General features: G+C 45.3%; 1 protein-coding gene across 4 annotated transcripts in view; it reads right to left on the reverse strand.

Moving 5' to 3' along the window:
* Positions 1–24,149, reverse strand: part of UBN2 (ubinuclein 2) — a 645,107-nt gene that overhangs the window by 119,280 nt on the left and 501,678 nt on the right. For all 4 annotated transcript variants that reach the window (XM_085601178.1, XM_085601176.1, XM_085601177.1 and 1 more), the window contains one exon: positions 5,331–7,220. In XM_085601178.1, coding sequence (XP_085457304.1) covers positions 5,331–7,220 — 1,890 coding nt within the window. The remainder of the gene's footprint in view (positions 1–5,330; positions 7,221–24,149) is intronic.

The following is a 24,149-nucleotide window of genomic DNA, read 5'->3' on the forward strand; positions in this document are numbered from 1 at the left end:
GGCAGAAACCCCTGCATGCACCATGCACAGGTGTTTGCTGGTTGCTACTGTCTGGGGAAAGACTTAAAGGTTTCGGAGTGGTGGTTTAGGTCAGATGGGGATTCTTTATATTTTTTTATCTACCCTCCGTATGATTACTGGCTCCTTGCAAATATAATTGGGGGGCATGCCATTCAGCACAGGCAGATATTGCATTGACCTGTGTTTGGAGGAGAGGGTTCCCATAAGGATATCCTCCGATTCAGGCTGCTTGTGCCAGCTGGGGTTCCACGTCACCCCAGGGGTCCTCATGTTGAGGAGTCTAATATGGTAGGACTTAAGGAGACCTTGGAATATTCTCCCCCCCCCCCTTCAGAAGGAATAAAGCCCTGAGACGAGTGTGGCATACGGTCCACAGGAAGTAGGAGAGAGCTGGGCCTAGTGGGAGCGGTACAGAAGGTGAAGGAGACAATGAAGGAGGTGGGGAGGGATCCTAATGACACCAGTGCTACTTAAGTGACGTCTCCCAAGGCGGGTTTGAAAGACTCTTCGAAAATCGATTTCCTCTTGGGAGAAACAGGGTCCTTTGGTTAGTCTGGAGGCTTTGCTAGCATCCGACCGGTGCCAGGTTGAATGTGCATACGCAGCGGTCTGGCACTGAGCTCCCCGCAGAGGCGCTGGAGGATCGGCTGCTCAAAAGTCCTTGGAAGCAGCAGAGGAGGCAGGTGTGGACGCCATTCTTTTTGGAGCCAAAGGATTTCGACGCCCTTGCAGAGCCATGTGGACTTTTGCATCTGAGGACCTCGGCTATGAGAGAGGTCTCAAGGAAGCCTCCGAGGTGGAAGCCGGTCAAGAGGTGGAAGTGGATGGGCGAGGCTTGGAGGAAGACTTTGGCACTGAAGTGTGAACAAGTGTCAGGTCCGACCCCTTTACTCAGTTCCTAACTACGGCCGTTGATGGTATGCCATGGAAGTCGAAGCGATATGATGGGCTTGGTGGTTTCGGAGGGTCCTCTTGTTGTGGGAGGCAAGGCACGCTGTGCAAGAATCTTTCTGGCGGTGGGGGCATAAGCCGAGATTACAGACTTGAAGGATGTCTGCCCTCTGTATTTCGAGTGACACTTGGGACAAATATAAACTGGAGTCCTATCCAGCACTACACATTCTCGTGCCTCAAGGATGGCGACGGAGGCCCGAGAATGGCACAGGCATTGAAAAACTGAAAATAGCAGAACTGAGAGAAAGCCAGTATGCAATAGATGAATCCGGATGCAGAACTGTAATTTCTTCCGACAAGGAACAGATCCAAGCAGGCCCGATGAGATCATGGGAGTCAAACCGGAGCTCAGAGGGACACACTTAAACCAGACGGTGGAGATATATATTTTTTGTAACAATGGAACAGATGCCGATGCGCATTACCAGCAATAAGCGGAGTCATTATACCTCTTGACTCGAAAAGACTTCTTTGAAGATAAAAACTTGCACATATCCGAGCCCAACACTAGATGGCAGGAGTATGCACAGCATGTGCATCTACAGCTACACAAGCCACGAACATCAAGTTTTTTGGGAGCTATACTTTATGTCTCCACCTCATTAGTTAGGGTTGGATCACATAAGATGGTGGAGAGACACTTAGTATATGGCTTAAACACAGACTACTAAGCGTTTACAGTCAGGTGACTGGAAATAATTCAAACATGTTAATGTATGAAACGTGGTATGCTGGAGAACACAGAATGTATCCTTTACAGCACTGGCGCAGAGAAGGAGAACTACTCTGAAGTTTTGAGTGGAGCTGCTGACTCAAGGACCTCTAACAAGAAGGGCATTTGTCCCTGGAGGCGGAAGTGGATGTCTCCCTTTGTTGAAGGATGATTCCCCGTGAGAAACTTCTGTTTAGAAATAATTATTAGAAAGATGCAAATAAGAGCAGCAGGGCTTAATCCTGAGAGTTTTTACACGGAACACCTGGAGCTCAATTATATGGCAAGGTACATCTACTTGGATGTGTCATGCTGTGGGCCTAGGCCACATACACTTTCACCGTAGGGTCTAAAATGAACATCTGTTTCCAAGGCAAAAGACAAGGCTTGAAGCAGGTACATTCCGTGGGGACATGACCTCTCAACCTACTGAGAGATTCTCAGATACTAGTACACTGCTCAAAAAGAAAATGGTGGTGGTGCTTAGTGGCAAGAATGAAGGCCATATCTCTGTGGCCGGCTCATCTCAAACTTAGGTGTGACAGAGTTTCATTCACCACTAGTTTGAAGAATGGAAAAAAGAGTTACAGTGGCAGTTCTTCCTCGGCAGGTCTGCTGATGGTGATAACAGATAAATGAAGCAGTAGAGGGCTTCATCTGAGAGATGGCCCCAAGATGGTGGGCAGAGATGAAGTGGACTCCCATGTTGCTGGTCAGGCCTGAAAGAGGTTTTACAACAGTGAGTGGGTAACTCATGTCGTCACAGTGTATCTTAATAGCCTATGGTGCTGTGAGGATGCACTGTTTAACCAAGGCCAGGATTTAGTGTGCGAGCCTCACTACCTGAAGGAGAGAGAGGACCTTCAGGAAACAATCTCCAGGGGCCCAATCTTTTCCAGCGGGCAGAACGCCATGTTGTAGAGGGAGAACGGTATTGTAGAGACACTACAAAGCCATGTCAGGGAAAAAACGGAGCAATAAAAGCATAACGCCTTTCAGCAGAGCTATAAAGCTGGAAAGGTGTGTGAGAGGATGAAGCAGAAGCATACAAGGGAAATAATGGAGAGCCGGAGAGATATGAATTTAATTTTGAAAGTGATTTTACAGAAACTAGAGAGGTTTAAGAAGTAATCAAAAGCAGTTTAAGGATGCCTTGAATACTTGGAAAATAGTCTTGCATGTGTGGAAACCACAACATGGGGAGAGTGCTCTAAGGTGCAAGAATGAGAATGGAAGAGTGGATCACATGAATGCACAGCTAAAATTACAAATTGATGGGGGCACAGCTGATTTTAGATAAGAGATGAAGATGCTATAGAATGCCTGTAGAGAAACGAACAGTAGGATTCTGGACATGCAGCCTTCCCCCTTCCCAAATAATATAGTTCCTAAGGCCACACAATGCCTCTTTAAAATGACAGTTAAATTGAAAGACTGCAAAATTACAGATATGTTGAGAAAGCTATATTGTTTGCCACTAGGTCTCCCGTCAACACCTAGGGGGACACCATCAATGTCATTCAGAGCTTAGAGACCGAATTCTGAGGAACACAGCCATCTTACAGAATAATTTGCAGACAAAGAGGCACCAAAACTTGAAGATTGCAGACCTCAGTGTGGAGATGGAGAAGTGGAGGAAGGCACTACAGAAGGTGCATAAAGTCTCACAGAAAGCAGGGATTGTGTACTTCCCTCTGCATTCCATTCACCTGAGTGTGGAGCGAAACCAAAAAGCATTTATCTTCTTAGACAGTGGCGACACATTCATTTCAAGACAGCATTACTTGATCAAACAGAGGCAAGCACAGGACAATGTGGCCTAACAGCAAGAGCGGTCGACCTCGAAGATGGAGAACCAGGTTCGACTCTCGGTAGGGACGCTCAACATCCTGTGATTCTGGGCAAATCACCTAATCTCCCTGTGCCTAACAAAAATGAATGTAACGCAACTGATGCTCATGTAAAGCGCTCCGATACCTTCGAATCGAGTTAGCGCTATATAAAACTTCAAAAACCTTTTTTTTTTTAAATTGGAGATTGACAGGACATTAGCGTCTGCAACTGCTTACTGGCACTTTCAAATAACAGGTCATGTGCAAGTATATAGAGGCAGTAAGTATGAGGACATTAGTGTACTCTCAGTTTCCTGCATTTTCTCCAATCTCTCCGCAAACCCTTAGAACTTTTCTCTTGCTTTTTGTGGTCCTTTTCCAATTGTTTATTTTCTTTCCTTAGTAATCTTTTTATTTATGCTTACATGGAATTTTGAGAGAAAAGTGCTTATAGAATGGAGAATAATAATTACTGTAGCAGGTGACTTTGGAGTACAATTTAATATTGGGGTAGGTGCACTAAGTTGACCTCTTTGTTTCCTATGTTATAATCTGCTACGTTTTTCCGATAAAAAGGCCTAAAACTAAACAATCAGGGTTTTTCTTGATTTCAAGAATGGAGGAGACTCCTGACCTGTGCCTCAAAGGTGCAGAGAAAAGGGAACTGGGCTCAGCAAAGAGTGGTGCTTTATATGGCTATGTTGTTCTATTAATCAGAAAGATAAGTAAAAAGTTAAAAGAGATCAAGTGAAAAGAACTTTAAGAAATGTGCCATGTTCACGTCAGCAATGGTGCCCACACCTCAGACACATGAAAGCAGAACAGGAGCAGAAAAATGAACTCCTCTTTAACAACTATGATTGGGCATCACGAAGCACTGGAGCTGCTGGCTGCCTTAACTAAGCAATGTTCCTTTTGAGTCCAATCAGTTGCTTCTGATCTGGCTTCATTTGATTGAGTTTCTTTTCTGTATACAAAGTTAGGTTAAGCCGCCTGCAGGTAGGGATATATATAAACGTTAAAAAAAAATAAAAAGTTTAAAACTGATTTGAATCCTACACATGGGTGGCAAAAGTCAATGCTTACGGGCAATGTTCAAATGCCATGACTGAAAAATACCTGGGACACCACCTTCTAAGCAGATCCAAATTAAATTAATTTAGATTAGAGACATCTGCACTTCCTTCTCAACACATGGAAAATGGAGTATACATTAAAATTGACAAAGTGAAAGGTGTATGTCATCATTGGTAACAGAACCCTAACAAAACTTCACTTAACTCTTGCACATGTTTTCCTCAGGACCCCAACACCAAAAGTTGCATGGACAAAAAAGCTCTCCCACTGAAACTGCATATCACAGCCGTCGACTGATCCTTTGACACTGACAAGAATGCAAGAAGAGCAGATATCTTCAATGTAGATTTCATCTATCTCAGTCTGAACAAAATGCTTAGCATTACTTTCCAGACAAGCCTGACATATTAATAAGAACTCTTCAAAGTTGATATCACCAGAGAAATGGACTAACAGCAGCACTTGCACCCTCACATAGGCATCTTACTCCAAGTTATTAATCTCAGTGTTTGGTTTTAAAAGAGCAATAAGTGAAAGTCTCACAGCTCGGCATCACAGTACATATGCACAAAAAGGGGATGCTCATCCACAGCAAATTGTAAGCAGATAATTCACAAAAGCAACATTCAAATGTTACTATTTCACATTAACATTACATGTTTTAGTTCGTCTTTCTTAGTTTATAAACATGGTTTTCTCATATGTAAGAGAAGGACAAGAACACAGTCACCTACCTGCACAATGGCCGCTGTGACTGGAGAGCCTGAGGCAGATGATGGCCTATGCTGAGAAAGCTGTTTAGTAGCACCCTGAGTTCCATTTCCTGTCCCTGCAGGAAGGTTAGTCCTAGTTGTTCCACTTGCACCGAGGTTATTCCTAACTGGTGCATTCAAACCTGTTCTGTTCATGTTACTCCTATTGACAGTTGCACCAGAAGGAAGGGTGTTTATCTTGGGAGCGGGACTGGGTGGCTTTGGGGCAGGGCAGGTCAGTTTGGGAGCAGGGCTGGGGGCTTTAGGTGCAGGGCTTGGAGGCTTAGGAGCAGGGTTGACTAGCTTGGGTGCAGCACTAGGCAGTTTTGTGGAAGGACTAGGTAGCCTGGTGGATGGGATGGCCATTTTGGGCCCTGGGCTAGGCAGATTGGGGACAGGGGTTCCCATCTTGGGGACAGGGCTAGTCATCTTGCAGGTTGCATTCTGTAAGCTTGTAGAAGGGCTACTTATCTTCGGTGTAGAGCTAGTCATCTTGGGGGTAGGATTGGTCATTTTCTGGGAAGGGTTAGCAACCTTGGGGGTGGGACTGACCATCTTCGGTGAAGAATTTGCCATTTTATTTGAAGGGGTTGCATTCTTTGGGGAAGGGCTGGCCATCTTTGGCACAGGATTGGCCATCTTGGGGGCCGGGGCGGTCATCTTATGGGCAGGGTTAGGTACCTTGGAGGATGTCTGAGGAGTTTTCACTGGCTGAAATCCTATATGGTTTGACGATGAAATATTTATAGTTGGGGATTGTCTGTTAAGGTTACTGCTGCTCTGCAGCTTCAGATGGGAGGTGCTCTGGGCGACAAACAAGCTAGGACTGGAAGAACTGGGGGATGTTGTAGTTTTACAAGATGGAGCCATAGTGTAGGGAGATTTAAAACCTAGGCTGGATGGTTGGTTAACCATAGTTTTTGACAAGTAGTTGGTAGGGGTAGAAGAACTTGATGTCCGAGACACCAGGGGCTGGTTGGTCTGTGGGCTGTGTCCTGGAGACAGGGATAAAGATGTTTGGTGGTGCTTCTCTGGTGTTTTAGTCACTGCAGTAGAAGAGCAGATATGGGGGCTGTTTGTCAATCGAACCACAGGGTTGGCTTGTGATTTGCTAACTGTGGCTTGCAGAGGGGACACATAGGTCTGCTGTCCAGTTGTCTGTTGATGCACCTTGGTCACTTGGGATGTGGAAGAGGATAAACCTTGAGGATGCGATGAAGAGGAAGAAACAAGAGTTTGTGAAGTAGAAGAGGACAACAAAGAAGAAGGAGCTGGAGTGTGCAAAGATGAAGTGACTTGTGCTTGAGTGGCTGAAGAGGAGGAAACATGAGTCTGCATTGAGCGCTGAAGTCCCTGCTGAAGAAGTTTGGCTGGCAGTGGCTCAAGAGCGACTTTAGGGTTTTGAATAGATGATCCAGCAATCAGACCAGAGGCTATGGCAGTGTGAGCTGTAAGTTCATGGGGTTTCTTTGGTACAGATCCACTGTGTCCAGCAATAAGACTTGAGGGGTGTGGTGCTGGGGCAGACTCTGCTTTTTTCGGAGCTCCCAGGGGCAGCTTACTCATAATGGTGGCCAACTTTTCTTCTCGAAGAGCAGAACGTGGCCTGGAAGGAGTGTCTATGCTGGAACTGACTGTTGCTGTCTTTGTGTCATTGTTGAGCACAGCCAAAGCATCAGTGACTGAATCCAACGAGGGTGGGTTGAAGGGTAGATCATCATCGAGGGAATCATCAAGGCAGATAGTGTCTGATGCAGGTATGCAGGTGGAGTTCATGGAGGTGCCAATGGGGGTAATGGAGCCTGGGGTAGTAACACGAGTAGAAGTTACCAGTGGCGTAGAGGTCTTCTGCTCCTTTTTTGGGCTGGAATCCTATAAATAGAAATAACTCTTTTCAGTTGTGCTGCAACAAAGAATAGTAGTAACAACCAAGGATTACATAAACAACAAGTGATTAAAGACTTGAGATTTTCAGATTCCCTTACAAATTTCAAACAAGCATTGGTAAAGCCAATAGGACTGCTGACCTTGGCAAGATGTGCAATGATTAAACTAAAAAAATGTATTGAAAGCATATACCGCAATAGACCAACAATATAAAATAAATGTGGCTGCCACGTGCTTACACTAAAAATGTTTATTAAAAAAAACATATATATTCACCAATTAAACAATTTTACCCGAGATTTGTTTTTAAATAGCAACCCTCTTCAAACCAGATTTGTCACTAAAGAGAAATAACCTATTTTATTCCGATGTGAACAATGTGCAAAGTGAAGGGAACAAAATGTGAAAGACAATTTCATAGACCGATGGAGAAAGCCCTCTGACGAAAAGCTCCTCCACGTATGTATATTATGTATTCTTTTTTTTTTTTTTTATTAACAGTCTGGCGATAAAGCTAAAGCTATCTCAAGCCAGCCAGAGACACTGATATTTCAACAATATATTTCCCCAGAAGTCTCTTTTCCAGTTCAACCAAACACACCTTGGAGAATTCAAAACTAGCAGGTTTTCTGTCTTTTAACAATAGGCATATTCTGTTTCCAGCAAAAGCAAAACCTTTGGGGATGAATACTCTGGCAATCTCCTGGAGAGCTTGCACACTACAGAGTGCCTGTATTTGCATCTACAGAGCACCTTTCAAAGATACTTCAACAAGCGTGTGTGGAACTGGCTAAAATGGAAAGCCAGTAACCAATTTGAGATTCTGCGTCAAAGCTTGGCCAAATCCTGACTAGCTCTGGTGTGGAGTCAATTTAGTGCTGTTTAGGGAGGTGTGCATACAAATCAGAATGTTCATTCAAACATTTCAAAATGGGAAATGCTTCTATTGAAAAGACTGTTGCGTGAACATGGCCTTTCTCCAATTGAATACATTCTTTGCAACCATCAATTTTTTCACTGGCTATGTACTATAGACCACCAATTCTTTGTATTGCTTTAAAGCTTTACCAGTATAAAATGTAAAAACCTCATGAACCAAGTCTGATTACATTTTCACAAGAAGCTTTTCAACTACCTTGTTGCAAAGAATACCACTTTCATATATGTGTAAAAAATAAAAGGTGTACAGTACATGCACAGCTATACAAACAGTCAAATTACCATAACCAGTCACCATAAATGAATAGAGGTGTGTTCAAGGGAGAAAGTCTAAAATGTTCAAAGTGGGCATACAATTACCCTTTCTTCCTCTAGATAGGTGTTCATACCAACTAGAGTCAATAGACTGGGCAACATCTGCATGAGTATAAAGGGTAGTGACACGCTAGGTTTGAAGCGTCTGTGTTCTCCATCTCAGATTAAACACCCAAAGTAAACACTGGAGAAGATATGTCAAGTCACTCACAAAATTACCAACCATATTTGCTCAACTGGAACATCAAAGGGGGTGGGGAGGAATACAGGAAGCGTTGGGTTTGTAACACTTTCACACTGTTTACCAATTTGAAAGTTTGTACATTTACTGGCATTTTCTTTTCAGTTGAGTGAGAATGACACTACTCCAGACAGATTGCAGGGCTGTGCTAGGAGGCCTCAGGTGCAGTAGCTGCATTTTCAACTCTACGCACCCAATAGATTATTGGATGGTGGTCTAGTTCCAATGCACAGTTGAGTCATTTAGGAGCGCTACTAGGAACTTACTATAGCGACGGCCATTGGTCCTAAGGGATGTCCACGGGCAGGTTTTAGGCTAAGGGTTATACCATTACTACCAAGACCAGTACCCATATTGAAAATACTTGTAATACACAAGTGGTTTATTGTTAGTGGTGTTTGCTAGCAGGGTGTGAGATCTAGAGTGATGCGAACGAATACGTTACTTACCTTCTGTAACGCCTTTTCTGGTAGAGACAGGATCTAGCCACAGATTCCTTTTCTTTGAATGATCCCCAAAAGCCAGACTGGACCCAGATTTTATTTTTTTTACAGCAGTAGGTCTGTGGGTCAGTAGAGGGCGTTGAGCGACTCCGTAGCAACATCTTCCACCAACTATGACCTCGACAGAGTAAATATAAGCCCTCCCCTGACGTTAGTTTCTCCCGTGCCCATTTCACACACTAAAAATGAAGAGTCACTTATTGAAACTGCTTATGGAAACAATGTGCCCCAAAAAAAATCTTTTTTGTAAAATGTTTTTTTTTTAAAAACCTAATGAAAAGCACGAGAGTGCTCAGAAAGGGATCTAGTAGACAAAAGGATACACCAGTTTGCAGAGCGGGGAGGATGGGTGGGTCAGTAAAGAATCTGCAACTAGAGCCTGTTACTACAAGAGAAGGCTTTACCAAAGTTTACTTTTTCATCTGATAGAGACATCTAGCCACGGAGAAGGGTCTGCAAACTGATCCCACTCTAAATCCCTGACTAGGACCAGCCAGTCTGTTATAAAAGAGAGAGAGAGAGTGTGACCGGCTGCCAGGAAAGAAGGTGAGCAAAGAAGACGTCCCAAAAGAAATATTGTGGAAAACCCGTACAGAACTGAAATCCGTAACAATCGAAAAATATAGGGATAAAGACACCCATGGCAGAAGAATAAAGAGGTGTTGGAAAGAACACTTCATATAATCATATTACTACATAGCTCACCCATTGGAAACTAGACCATTAGTGGACGGTGCTTTAGGCAAAGGACAATAGCTGATAACACATATCCAAAGCTCCTTGCCATAGAAACAAACAACGTACAGAGAACCAATTAATGCTAAAGGAAAAGCTATGCAAACAACAATTATGGGCATAGAGCACTCAAGGCCATAGGAAACAGAGAAAAGTGAGCTCTCTGGGACTATTCAACATAGAACCCACAGAGAAAAAAGGACTAGGAATTGCAAAGAAACAAACAAGTGAAGGTCCCTCTAGGACACGATGAAAAGCACAGCAAAGTAAGAAAAAACGCACTCCTTCAAAAGAAAGACAGCATAACATGACTGTCTATAAAGATACCCATCTAAAAGGATGTATAAAAAAATATAAAGGTATGAATACATACTATATATATATATATATATATATATATATATATATACACACACACACATATACACACACACACATACACACATACACACACACACACACACACACACACATACACACTGTATAGTAAAATATTCCCAAGAAAGGTACAAATAAACGGTCATGGACCGAAGATGTGACAGCGGTGAGCTGGCAAACATCCACATGGTACTGTATAAAAGAATAGAGGGAGTGGAAGATATCACACACCCCAGAAAAATAAAAGCAATTGGACATAAAACAAAGCTACCGACTGAATGATTACAATCAGGCGGCTGAGGGAACTGAAAAAGAAAACAGCCGGTGAAAACCCCCCAAGCTAGAATAAAGAAATGTAGACCATTATCTGGAGCTGTAAACAATTCAAGGTGAACAAAGACTAACAGAGGGAAGGCCTATTCAGATAACTAGTCTCCATCTTAAAAGAAAGAATATCAGACAGAAAAAGGGACCTGGCTGAAGCAGCAGATAAAAAGAGTAAATAGTTGTGGAAAGACCAAATGCCACAGGTGGAGTACCAAAACCAATAGATGAGTATAAAGAACTCAAGTAACAGATGGAGTGGCAGTGTATGCAGCATAACAAGTGTGGATGCTGTATAAGAAAGGTCTTTAAAGGAGATCGGACTCAAATGGCTAAGGTATAATGCAAACACAGCAATAAACCTTTAATATACCGCAACTAACAGAGGAGAAAGAACCCTTCCAAAGGAAGAGAGAGGGAGAAAATTCCACAAATTGGACTAAGTGTGAACTTTTGAAACCTTTAAAAATACATCTAAAAAAGTACTTACCCGAATCCAATGAAATTGGTATCTAAGTTCATATAATAAAAATTAGCGTTATTTTTGTAAATTGGTGTTTTAATTGACTGTGTATCTCACTTACTGCCTTTGTGTGTGCAATAAATGCTAAGCACTACCCTCTGATAAGCCTTACTGCTCGCCCACACTACCACAAAAGAGAGCATTTGGGTGATCATTTGTGCCCATGTAAACCAATTGGGGTTTGCCTGGACTCTTTATACAGTGTACCTCATTTTGGTCCACTATGTAAAGAGCCAGCTTTCTACACCAAGAGCGGGTTGGGTTAGTCTTGGAAATGGCCTTGCAATTCACAAAAAATACAGAGATAGTTTAAGAGACAAAAGAGAAGGTTTATGGTGGGCACGGACATCCTTTCAGCCAGGGTCTGCACAAAATCTTAAGATTAGGCAAAGCAAACTGTGCTATTTCAGCAGAGTGAACAATGTCCTTGTAGCTCAGAATTCATTTGAAATCTTCAGAAGTGACTTCTATGAAGGCAGGGAGGTAGCACAGGGTTGGCTGTTGGGTAAACCTTTTAGTGAAGGTTAGCATGTTTTGAGACCATGTTCAATTGACTGGACAAAGCCCAGATCTCTAGTAGGAAGTCAATGTTTTTGGTAGGCTGGCACGATTGGACAGATGTGGTCCGATCCTCCAAAGGCTCAAGTCCCTAGAATAATCAAGGATTAGGCACAGGCATGCTCAAAGAGTGCCAATAACACTTTCATGGTTTTTACCTACCCTTCCAGAGGGGAGTAACCAATGTTGTTTCCAAGAGAGGTCTTAAATCACCAAGGTAGGTAAGCCAATGAGAATACACGTCAGCCTTAAACACCGATAGTGAGACGGCAGATGAAGAGCAATTCCGAACTGCTAGCCCAAGCTCCCCCCTGCAATATGTGTAACTCAACCCTATGGCAGGTCTACCGAGCCCCAAGGTAAGGTGCAGAATATTTTACAGGCAGAACACATGCCTTACATGTTCTGATAGTAAAGCACAAAAATGTTGTTTTTACTGTGGAACAACTTGGTCGTACCGTTGGCAAGTGTAGGATTACATGCTGACCCCTCAGCTGTGCTAACTCCTGAACTGTGCAAACAGAGTTGATATTCTAACGTATCAAACAACTTGCATTAAGCCAGACTAGATTCTCTTGTTGAAATTAAAGTAACAGGTTGTGTTGTGCAGCTTTACAAAGTTGTCACTGTGTTGTTTTTAGTATAAAGGTGGCTGTGCCTGAGACAGCTTTCTGCCCTCCCGGGAGACATGCAAACCACTCCCAAGAAAGGAAGCAATAGAAGCCTGCACTGGAGAGAGGTGTTACCTTCTCTCCTGCTGGAAGTCACACGAGTGTTGGCCCAAGGGAAAATGGGCACTGCTTGGGAGAGGGGCTGCTTTATTGTCTTGGTAGGAAGGATGGCACTGGGACAGGGAAGGTATACCAGTAGCCAAACCAGTTTTTTCAGTCTGAGTTGAGCTAGGGAGCTCTGGACCCCAGAGAGGGATTCTGCCATGTTGGAAGTGGACAGACCGATGTATCTAGGGATAGCCAGATGCCACACTTCATAGGAAGAAGTCAACATGAAGAGGTCATCCGGAGGGGGGGGGGTGGGTGGCTGGGGTTGGGGGAAGAGACACATTGTAGCCTTTTGGCTACCAAACGCATACTACCTGGAGGGAATTTTCTGAGAAAAATAGGGTACTCCTGGCACCCAGAACTCAGACCTCGACTGGACTGGACTGGAAGGACCGAAGGATATCCTACCCTGCTGAACCAAGGAACCGGCAAAGAGAGAATCTGTACAGGCATGAACTGTGCCTGCTGAACCAGGTGGCTAGTAAAGGAGAAGAACCTGTGCCTGCTGTGTCCTGCTCGTGGAGAAGTTGCCTACAGAGTCCAGCCAGGCCAAGAGACTCCAAGGGTCATTTGGCTCACATCCTGTTCACAGCACAAGACAACAGCTGAAGAGGCCTGCTGGGATACGTTGGTTGCCTCAAATCTTTACACTGATACCAACCACAGCCTTGAAGCACCAGAGACCAAGACATGACTCCTTCTAGAGCCCATTGGACCCAGGAGAGTTGGAGTGCAGCTTTGTCACCCAGAAAAAGAATTATCGCCCAAGAAAGGATTTGGCCATGACTGTGGTACAGGGCAATTGGTAGCCCAGTGGCAAGTGGAAATCTACTAGGACTGAGAGGACATCGACCCCGTGGCCAAGATTGCCACACCACACCCTCCCCCGTGGGCCAGGGAGTATCTGCAGGAAGATGTGTCCCCCCCCCCCCATTGAGCACATCACATCCACAGAATCATTGATCATCTTGTATCCCTTGCATCAGGACCACTTCCATAGGATCCTACAGTAAAGGATAAAAGTGAGAGGAACAGAGTGAGGATTGCTTCACCAGCTGAGCTAACTGTTCCCCTGAGTAGATCCCTACTAGAGTTTGTTGCCTAAAGTAACTAACCCACTGTAATATAACTAGCCAAAAGTTTAAGTGGCAGATTCACTGAATTTGCCAGTGCTTGTTTGAGGTTGAGTAAAATGTTCAGATTTAGTATACCTTGTAAAATCTATATCTCCGGAACTCTCCAGTGGATTTTTCTCATTGTAAAAATACATAAAAATACAGTCTATTTCTATAAATTGGTGTCTGATTTTTGAGTGTCTAGTGTACTTAAATTGTTTTAGTACTGATTAAATGCTTCACACTTGTGTAAACCTGGCTGCTCAAAGCTGCAGCTACCAAGAGTTGAGCTAGTTCGCTTAACAAACAAAGGCTACTGGTCCTAAAGGGGTTGGGTAAGTGTATTACATGGTGAGGTTGCACAGCCACCCCATATAATACACCCCATTTCCTCACAGCTGTGATAGGGGTAAGGTACAAAACAATTTAGACTGCAAAATGAAAGTGGATGCCGATTGTTACAGGAGTAGAGACAGAGGGCGAATGAGCATCTGTAGGGTAGTTCTGCAACCCAGGGGAGCCAAAGCTACAATTGCTTGTGGAGAAAAAGGACAAGATTTTTTCATGGTCATAAAATCACAAGACTTTAATTACAGTATGCAGCAACACCAGGCAAAGATGAATATCTTTCACCTCCTCAGGTACCTGTTGTGGAAGAGAGACTGAATGATGCGGCTGGACCCAAGGCATGCCTGCTTGATGGTCTCAATATTCAAGACACAGAGGGCTCTTCAAATCTGAATGGCTGCAACAAATCTAAAGTCACTTACCTGTAAGCGAAGTTCTTCAGCACTAATATTTTTCAGATTCATCTGCTTTAATACTTTTCCATTCGTTTGGGAATTCCTAGAAATTTTAAAATAGCACTCCACTGTTTTAAAATAGCCATAGTCCCAACAAGTGTTTAAGTAGCAGATCTACCCAAACTTTAGCTCTACACTCCCCCCCTAAGGCCACAAGAGCTCAGACTTTGTAGCACAAGTTCTACGGATACATAGAAAAAGTTGTGAGAATGTGATCCGGAATGCGAGGCAGTCATAAGCACATCCATGTAAGTTATCAACGCTGGAGAACTGGAATTACAGGTGACTAAAATGTATTTTCCAGGGCTCAATTTTTCATAGTTTCACGTGCCTGGCTCAATAGTAAGCAGTACCACAGAAACCTTAAAAAGCGGGAGGCAGGCTAACCTTCAATAAACCGGGTTTGACCCATTAAGACCTAATCTCTTGCATTCAGAACCAGGAATAAAATACTAGGTAAACATATGCCTGCTTCTCCAAACTGCTGCTCAGCTTATGTCCTGCAGGGGCACCCTTGTTTAGAATGCAGCTGTCACCAACATGCTCCTGGTGAAACGAGTCACTTTACTCCACAGGGGACAATGCTTTGTTGTTGCAGAAGATGATAGAAGCTGAGTGCCAGCAGGCAATACCTTGCTTAGACAGAGGGTATCCTATTGCCCCAAGGAGACAAGGTGCTGATTGGTTATTCTAATACTCTTGGTTCTGCCAATATAAAATTCAAGGCACCTACGAATATTCATTAAGTGCACAGCTCTCTCCACTGAAGGCCCTAGATTTAGGGGAAAACCCTAAACGTACTACAGATTTGAAAAAAGTGAAACTCTGAGGATGCTTTATGCATAAACATAAGGTTAATGCACAGGTTGACTTTATCCTCAGTGAAATGCTAGAACAGCTTTGGTCATGAATGCTTAAGGCTCTCCTACTTTTCTTGCACATGCCAATACTAAGAGAAGTGAAGTTTTCCAAAAGATACGAGTTCTGCTAGGTTCGAATGTGGGAGGCAATAACTGGCTAAGGCAGTGTTCCGTCCCATTAGTACAAGCGATTTCCAGACTGTGTGGAAGGTCACTCATGGATTGTTGCATGACACTTTGAGAAGAGGGGAGGAGCACTGCTTGACCTCCTGAACCTCAAACAAAATTGCCACCAGGTACACGCTAACTGAAGAATATTTCAGTCCTACAGTAGCAAACTCAAGAAGGTATGGCAATAGTAGATGAAGCTGGAAAGAAATGCCATTCAAACCTTTCGACTAGCACAATATACCTCATGCCTCCTTGATTGGCAATGTAATACGACAGGGTTGTCAATTTTGATTAGAATGGTGTAGTCTGCAAGATACGGCCGAAAAGTCTGAAGGCATAGTCTGACTGCATGTAAAATGTTGATATAGCAGGGCTTCTTTTTCAACCACAGATCTTTAGTTGACCACTCCTAATTGGGAGCTCTTCAACTGTTCACACTCCCCCCACTGCCCTGACAGTTCAGATGGCTGGGGTGCCCTGAATGGGACTGGGGCAGCCAGTGTGAATACCATTGTAATTCCTCTGCTACTACTTTTTTTTTTTGGAGCCACGACCAGAACAGTACCTCTCTCAAACAGGACAGTTGCTAATAAAATATTCACGACTCTCATCCTAGAAGTGCCCCATACTGCCCTGCGGGGCTGGATTAGCATATTTTTCTTGGCTTATGGTTGCCAGAGAAAGGCCAAGGGCACCACCAATATTCACCAGGACGTTTTTGCATCCTAAATTGTTCATGCATCTACCATCCTCTGTTCTATTGCTCTGATATGCCCCTCTGCAGGAAACGCTCTCATCCTCGGTCTCTATTACAGGTTCCTAAGATAAGGAAATCCTGCCAGGGTGGCAGGTTCATCAAGTAACTTAGGGCCATATGTAGGTAGCCAAATACCGGTCGGTAACGGCCGAAATTCGGTAAAACACACGTTACCGACCGGTATTTAGATAGTTGAGATGTAGGAGGCCAAAAACACATATTCGGTAAATATGAATCGGTAAATACCGATTCAAATTTACCGACTTCAAAAATACCGCTTCAAATTTACCGAATACATATTTTCCGAATCGGTAAATATGAAGTGGTAAATATGAAGTGGTAATACGGAAAAATGTTATGTATGTAAATTCGGTAATTAAGAAATCCTTCAAAATCGGTAAATAAGAGTCGGTAATTAACACTGATAGAAAGCAGGTGGTAATTTTCAACAGTGCATTTAAGCAATCCCAAAATGCAACAGCATGGACAACATGGCTGCTCTGTATGTCATTGCAAGGCGGCTACGTCTACAGGCTGCAGGACTGAGGATATGGAGACGGGAGGAACGCATCTACAGACAACGCATCACACTCTTCCAACTGACTGACGCAGAGATACATGAAAGGTACAGGCTACACCCCCAAACCATCTTGGACCTGATAAGGGACCTGCACCCACTCCTGGACCAGCCAACAAGAAGGGCCCATGCCATACCACCACATGTGCAGGTGCTCTGCAGCCTACACCTACTTGCATCTGGCAGTTACCAGGGGGTGATAGCTGCGGTGGGCGGTGTTTCCCAGAGTTGCATGTCCCGTTTCTTCAGGAAGTTCCTGGATGCCATGATGCAGAGAATGCACCACTACATCAGCTTTCCAAACACACAGGCTGAACTGCAGAAAACTAAAACTGACTTTTATCAAATGGCACAGTTCCCCCATGTCATTGGCTGTATAGATGGCACACACATCCCAATCTGCCCACCAGCTGCCACTGAGCACATCTACAGAAACAGAAAGTCCACCCACTCCATCAATGTGCAAGTAATCTGCGATGCAGGGAACATCATCACAGATATCGTTGCCAAATTCCCTGGGAGCACCCATGACTCCTACATCTTCCAGAACAGTGGGATCTACACACGACTGCTTGCGGGAGAATTCGGAGAAGGATACCTGCTAGGTAAGTAACAGTGACGCTACATAGTACTCAGTGCAAATCATAGTGTATTGAGGCATGTGACTGATGTCTCCCTTTTACTCACCTAGGGGACAGTGCATATGCCGTGCGGTCATTCATCCTCACTCCCTACCTACACCCATCAACCCAGAGTGAGAGACGATATAATGTGGCACACAAATCTACTCGCAATGTGGTGGAGCGCACGTTTGGACTACTGAAGAGCAGGTTTCGCTGCCTCCATAAGAGTGGAGGTGCACGCCAGTACACACCCATCCTCTGCTGCAAGATTATTGCCGCTTGTGCAATGCTTCACAACCTTGCCACAAAGAGAGGCACAGAGGTCGAAATGACATATATTGAGGACAATGATGATGAGACTGCGCATGCAGAGGCCAACGCAGCAGGAGTACAAGCAGCAACAGATGGAAGAGTGAGACGGGCAGAGATCACATCCAACTATTTCTGCATGAGTAAGGGGACACAGCCTGTAGTTGGATGCCATGACGTAGTTTAATCAGGCAGCACTACGCCACAACACAAAGGAAACTGTATTGCAACAACAATGAAAAATTAAAGGATTACTTCACCCAAATGTGTCATTGTTTCGCATGGGGCATTAATGTTTGCGCCCACGCGCAGCAGTGCGGGATGGAATTGAGGGGGCGTCCTCACTGGCTGGGGTACCAGTGGCACCACGTTGACGCCTGTTGCTCCGACGAGTGTCTGGGACGGGGGGGGTTATGCTGCTCCTGCTGGTCGTGTCTTCTGTGTCGCCAGCATCCAAAGCGCCAGCTGCTGCAGACTGGCTGGTGAGCAGCACTTCTAGTGCACTTGTGACCCTAACCATCCCCCTGGACACATCTGTGCTGCACTGTGCAAGGCCCTCCTGCATCGCAACAGAGCGCCTGCAGATCAGCGATGTAGGAGTCGCCAGCCGGTTCACTGCCCTCGAGGTCTGATCCTTCCTCTGATGTCCCCTGCGCCGTGTGGCCCTGTCCTCATCGAACTTTGAGCACAGCTCCATGATGGATTGGGACATGTCCCGCATGCCCGCTGCCATATCCGCAATGCCCCCTGCCATGGTGGTGATGCCCTTTTCAATGTTTCCAAAGGTGTTGTGTAGGCCACGCATCTGTCGCTGTACGGACACCATTGCCCTTGCCTGTACGCGTTGTATTTTCACCATGGTGCCCTCAAGACCTGAGAACACTCCATGGCCCTGCCCAAGGGGAGGTGGACTCTGCGGCCGAGCCCTGCGGCGCCGTCTGCCAACTGTGTGTTCTCCCTCAGACTCGGACGGCACACTGGCATGGGTTACATCCTGGGGTACAGTGGAAGTTTCCGGGCCCCTCGACTCATCTGATGATGAGTCGGTCACATCCAACCTAGCTGCAGGACGCCTCCTCAACCTGTGCTGTGCAGGAGGTGAAGATGGTGGTGAAACCTGCAGGACTGGGGATGCTGGCTGGGGTGGTGTAAGTGCCTGTGGTGCCGTTCCCTGGCCGGAACTGGTGGTGGCCTTCTCTGTGCTGGGTGTGTGGTGTGCTCTCTCTCCCTTCTCATGGCCAGTTCTGTGCGCAGTAGTGCCTGTGGACAGAAAAGCAACAGCAGCTAAGTGTACCTGAAGCTTTGTCTTGCTGACATGACAATACAATTTCTAGACAGTATCTCAATGTCCTCGTATCATGTTTGGCCTTTCAGGGACTACATCTCCCATGATGCATTGCAGGCATGCACTAATACCTGTACTGGAGTGGGATTCTCATGGCACATTTTGGGAGTTGGGATAGGGCTAGGGGGGGGCACATTGCTGTGCAAGCGTCTTACCTTGATTGGAGGTGCCTCTGGCGGAGCTGTCAGCGTCCCCAATCCCCACGATGCTTTCTGGCTCAATCGTTGTCTCCACTAGCTCCTCCAGTTCTGTCAGGGCTGGTGCTCTGTTGCGTCCACCTCCTGTCTGGCTGGCCTCTTTTTTTAAATCTGCCACCTTCCTCTTGGTGATAATGCGGATGTCATACCACCGCTTCTTCAGGACATCGATGTCCCGGGGGGTCACTCCTATGGCATTCACCTGTGCCTGGATTCCAAGCCAGATCTTTCTTTTTTCTGACTCAGGCACTTGCTGTGACAGTTTCCCAAATAGTTTCTGGTGCTGCTTCACGACCTCCTCCACCAGAACTTGCAGCTCCTTTGGGCTGAATTTGAGCTTTCGCTTCCTCTCCCCTCCTTCCCTCTCTGTGTCCTGGCTGGCCATTCTTGCAGTCTCCAGGTCTGAATCTGGCAGTTGCTCTCTTCCTCTCCTCAGCACTCCCAGCCTCTCCAGAGTCTGCTAATTGTGTGCACCTGCCTGGGTGTGGCCACTCCCTGGTTGGGTGGGGTTGAGGTTGCACAGGATTGGCTGCTTGAAGTCATGTGTTGTTGAACTGCTGATTCGGTATTTACCGATTCGGAAAATACCGCTTCGGTATTTACCGATTCGGAAAATACCGCTTCGGTATTTACCGATTCGGTAAATTCCGATTCATGTTTACCGAATTTTACCGATTCGGTAAAGTTTACAGATTGTTGACCTACATATAACTTACCGATTCTTAAATACCGATTCGGTAAAATTCGGTATTTATGAATCGGTAAAAATAATTTACCTACATATGGCCCTTAGTCTTATAAGGCTCTGATGTTAGAATTGAGATGTTTTAAAAGTTTTCCGAAGTTTAGGAAATTACTCAAGACTTCGCTATTTAAGTTGAAAAGAACAAGTTACTTACCTTCAGTAATCTTTTTAGGTTTCATCTGCACAGTCCACTCGAAACCTCTTGTAAAGAAACAAAAAACAAAACAAAAAACAGGCTTGAAACTGGCTTACAACCCGACCATTAGTTGGTTCTGATGTCGCTCTCGTTTCTTTGCATCTTATTGGTCAGAGTCTCCTGCTTACGTTCCTCCTGGGGCTTCCTATGTGTCCCTGCCGTTGAGCATAGACCATGTACAGCTTCCTGTCTGCAGCCAGAGTCCTTCCAATGGCCACATAGAGTGCATGTGTCTACAGTCCCTCTAACTAACCCCTCCATCCTCCCGCTGTTACTGTTCCAACTGTTTCTTTCCACCATCCTCCTCCCGCTATGCTGATGTGCAACAGGTAAAAAAATAAAATTGACAAAGCCAATACATCTTGCATAGATGGTAGATACTACCTACAGATTCTTCACCTTAAAATAGTATACTAGAATCTGAAGTTATACCTCAGCGTCCCTACTGGTGACGGTGGCCTCCACATAGACATCTGTTTTATAAGTGATATTGCAGTGCCCATATATGCTCCAATTTGGCGCGCTGACATCAGTTTGTTTTGTGACTATTTGTGCCAAAAAAGCTGAGCCACGCAAAAACTATTGTTTAGCTAGTATGCAGGATCTAGTGGGATCTTTTAGGTGAGGAGCCCAGTTTGCAGAACGGGGAGGATCAGTGAGAAATCTTGTGTTAAGAGTCTCTACCAGAAAAAGTGTTAGGAAAGGTGAGTAGGGGAGAGAATGTAGCCTCACGGCTAAGGCGATCGACCTCAAATCTGGGGAACCGTGTTAGAGTCTCGGCAACAACACTCAACATTCTGTTATTCTGGGCAAATCACTTAATCTCCCCATGCCCAATAAAAATTAATGTGTCCTTATGTAACGCAACTGGTGTTCATGTAAAGCGCCCCTATACCCGATACCTTCGGGTCAAGTTCGCACTAATATAAAAACTCAGTAAAAAGAAGGAAGTAGTATCTTGTTCTTCTGCTAGATAATTCTAACCGCAGATCCCTCACCTTAGAATAGATACCCAAGCAATACCTTCCTGGAGGTGGGTCTGCGAACTGGCTTAAATCAAAAATTCCGGGATGCCTGAACGGGTGAAATGCCTGTCTCGATGGACCCGATTGCCCAACAGCAGTGCTTTCTGAATGTTTGGAGTGACACCCCCGTGGAAGCTTGGAAGATGTCCAGGACAGGTACCCCAAGTACTAATGCACTACTTGCAGCATTTGGCTCTGGTGGAATGGGCCCACAAGCCCTCAGGAGGCTGCTCTTTAACGAATGCTTAGCAGATTTAAATGCAGAGTACAATCCACCTTGCCCTTTTTCACTCCAGCGAACCCAATGAGGAGCTGATCGTCCACCCGATGTTCCTTGGTATGGTCAATGCAGATAGAACGCTTTTTGGGTCCAGGCAGTGGTGTCTCTCCTTCCCCAAAGTATGAGGTGGGGCAAAACCCGTAGAAAGAGTGATGTTCTAGCCCAAATGAAAGGAAGCGAGCACCTTTGGGAGAAAAGAAACGTGTGTCCGAAGAACAAGTTTGTACAGGAAAAAGCTGGCATATGGAGGGTGAGCCGACAGAGCTTGAAGCTTGTTGACCCTCCTGGTTGATGTAATGGCCACTAGAAGACAGACTTGATAAGCAGCCGCACAGGCCAGCTGTAAACAAAGCAACACCAACGACGGACCACAGTTAGGCACTTAAATTCCAAAAGTTTGTCTTATCAGTTATGTACTCTAAGTTTATATGTGTGGTGCAACAACTTCCAACATCCGTCGTTGTAAGATGCAAAGCAAGTCCAGAAATTTTTTACATAACGGAAAGTGCACTCAAAAAACAAAGTCCAGATTTATATGTATTTTTCCCAAAAATGTTTCTTAGTCTTCTTTTATTGTTAAAGATAGCGGACAGCCAACGCGTTTCGTTCCTTTAGCACAGGAACTTCTTCAGGGCGTATGGTTAGTTGCGTGAATATATATTCATTCCAAAATGTTTGATTCAAATTATTCACAACACAGTGTGACATGTCACACGTTCAATAATCGAAAAAGCATCTTCAAATAATAAGAAGTCTACTGGTGACTTGAACAGGCAACCACAGGAAAGCCGAACTAGCCAAATGTAACCCTGAACAGTGTCCAGGGCAAGGCCTTGCCGGGCTAAGAACACAAACTGCAATACCTCTGACAAAGATGAAGAAAAGGGATCTACTTGTTGTGAGGAGTACCAAGCCACAAATAAGCCCCCATGGCAGGCGATTAGGTCTTCGTGGAGGGAAGCCTGTCTGTGAAAATGAGATCTCAGACCTCAGGAGGAAGATCAAGTACTCTCAACTGTTGCCGCTCAATCGCCAGGCATGAATTTGGAGTGTGTGCATGTTCTGGAGCAGGGCCCTGCCCTGTTGCCGCAACAGATCGAGCTGAGTTTCTCCCAATTCTTGGAAGAAACCTTGTGTCTCCTTTGGATGTAACCACCGTTCGTGATCTGCTCGTCCACCCTTGGCATTCAGAGAGCCCGCCAGTCTTCCATTGATGGATGGGAGAAAGGCTTTCAATGCCAAGCTGACAGCCTTCAGGTCCAGGAGACTGAAATGGAGATGAGCTTCTGTTGGAGACCAGAGTCCTCTGATCTCTACCTCTCCCAGGTGGCCGTTCCAAACCAGAAAAGATGCATTAGTCACCAATGTCAGCTCTGAGTGTGTATGAGAGGGGTATGCCACTGACCCAATCACAGCTCCTCAGCCAATACTGCAGATTTTCTACAGTCTACTTTGATATCAGGACAAGTCAGAGATTTAGCTGGCATTTTGCCCACTGGGACTACTGATCCCACTGCAGAGCCTACATGTGCCAACAGACATGCTTCACCAGCAGGATGCAGGAGATCATCAGACCAAGCTGCCCCAGTCTCACCAAAATCCAAGATGGAGGCTGAGACATCTGGATCATAGTTCAAATATCCCAGACTCTCCGTTCCAGAGTGAACAGCACCATGCCAAGAATGGCTTCGATGAAAATGAGTATGTGAGAAGGAGTCAGGTGAAACTTCGGCAAATTGAAAGTGAACCCCAGGAAGCGTAGAAGGTTAGCCGTAGTCTAGAGGTGGGGTAAGCCCACCTTTAGCAACCAGTTGACTAGAGAGGGGAAGACAATACCTAAGCTCTGAAGATGTACTACAACCACCGCCATCACTTTTGTGAACACTAGGGGGCACTGGTAAGGCCGAAGAGGAGCTCCACGAACTGGAAATGCTCGTGGCCCACTGTGAACCACAGGTAATGACTGTTAGCCTACAGGACGGGGAGGTAGAAATATGTGCCCTGGAAGTCAAAGACTACCATTCAGTCTCCAGGGCAGACAGAACCTGAGCCAAACTGAGCATCTTGAGCTTCTATTTCCCTAGAAAGGAGCTGAGAGGGCTAGTTTTAGTATGAGTTGGATGCCTCAGTCCTTTTTCAGCATCAAGAGGCAGCGCGAATAAAAATTTCATCTGATCTGTGGTGCTGGAAACCACTTGAGGGCTCCTTTGGCCAACAGAGCTTGCACTTCCTGACAGAGTAAGTAGTGATGGTGCTGCATCATCCGTTCTGTTGACGGTGGCAATGGTGGCGGAGTCTCAATGAATGGTAGGGCATTACCCTCCTGCACAATTTGGAGCACCCACTTGTTGGAGAATATGTTGCTCCAGTGGGACAGGAGGTGCCGGATCCTGCCACCAACAGGATGACTGTGTTGGGTAGGCGGCTCACTATTGCGGCTTGGAGATTGTGGTAGCCTGACTAGCATGGGACTGAAAATTGCGCGGGGCGCGACACCATCATCCTTTCTGGGATCCTCGATGCAAGCCACAAAAGGTCCGGACAGCCTGCTGGTCTGAGGAATTTAGAATGTCCATAGGTGCCCTGAACACCACCGCAAAAGGGGCTAAAGGACTG

This window comes from Triturus cristatus, chromosome 4_2 (assembly GCF_964204655.1).
Source record: "Triturus cristatus chromosome 4_2, aTriCri1.1, whole genome shotgun sequence".
NCBI classification, from domain to species: Eukaryota; Metazoa; Chordata; class Amphibia; order Caudata; family Salamandridae; genus Triturus; species Triturus cristatus.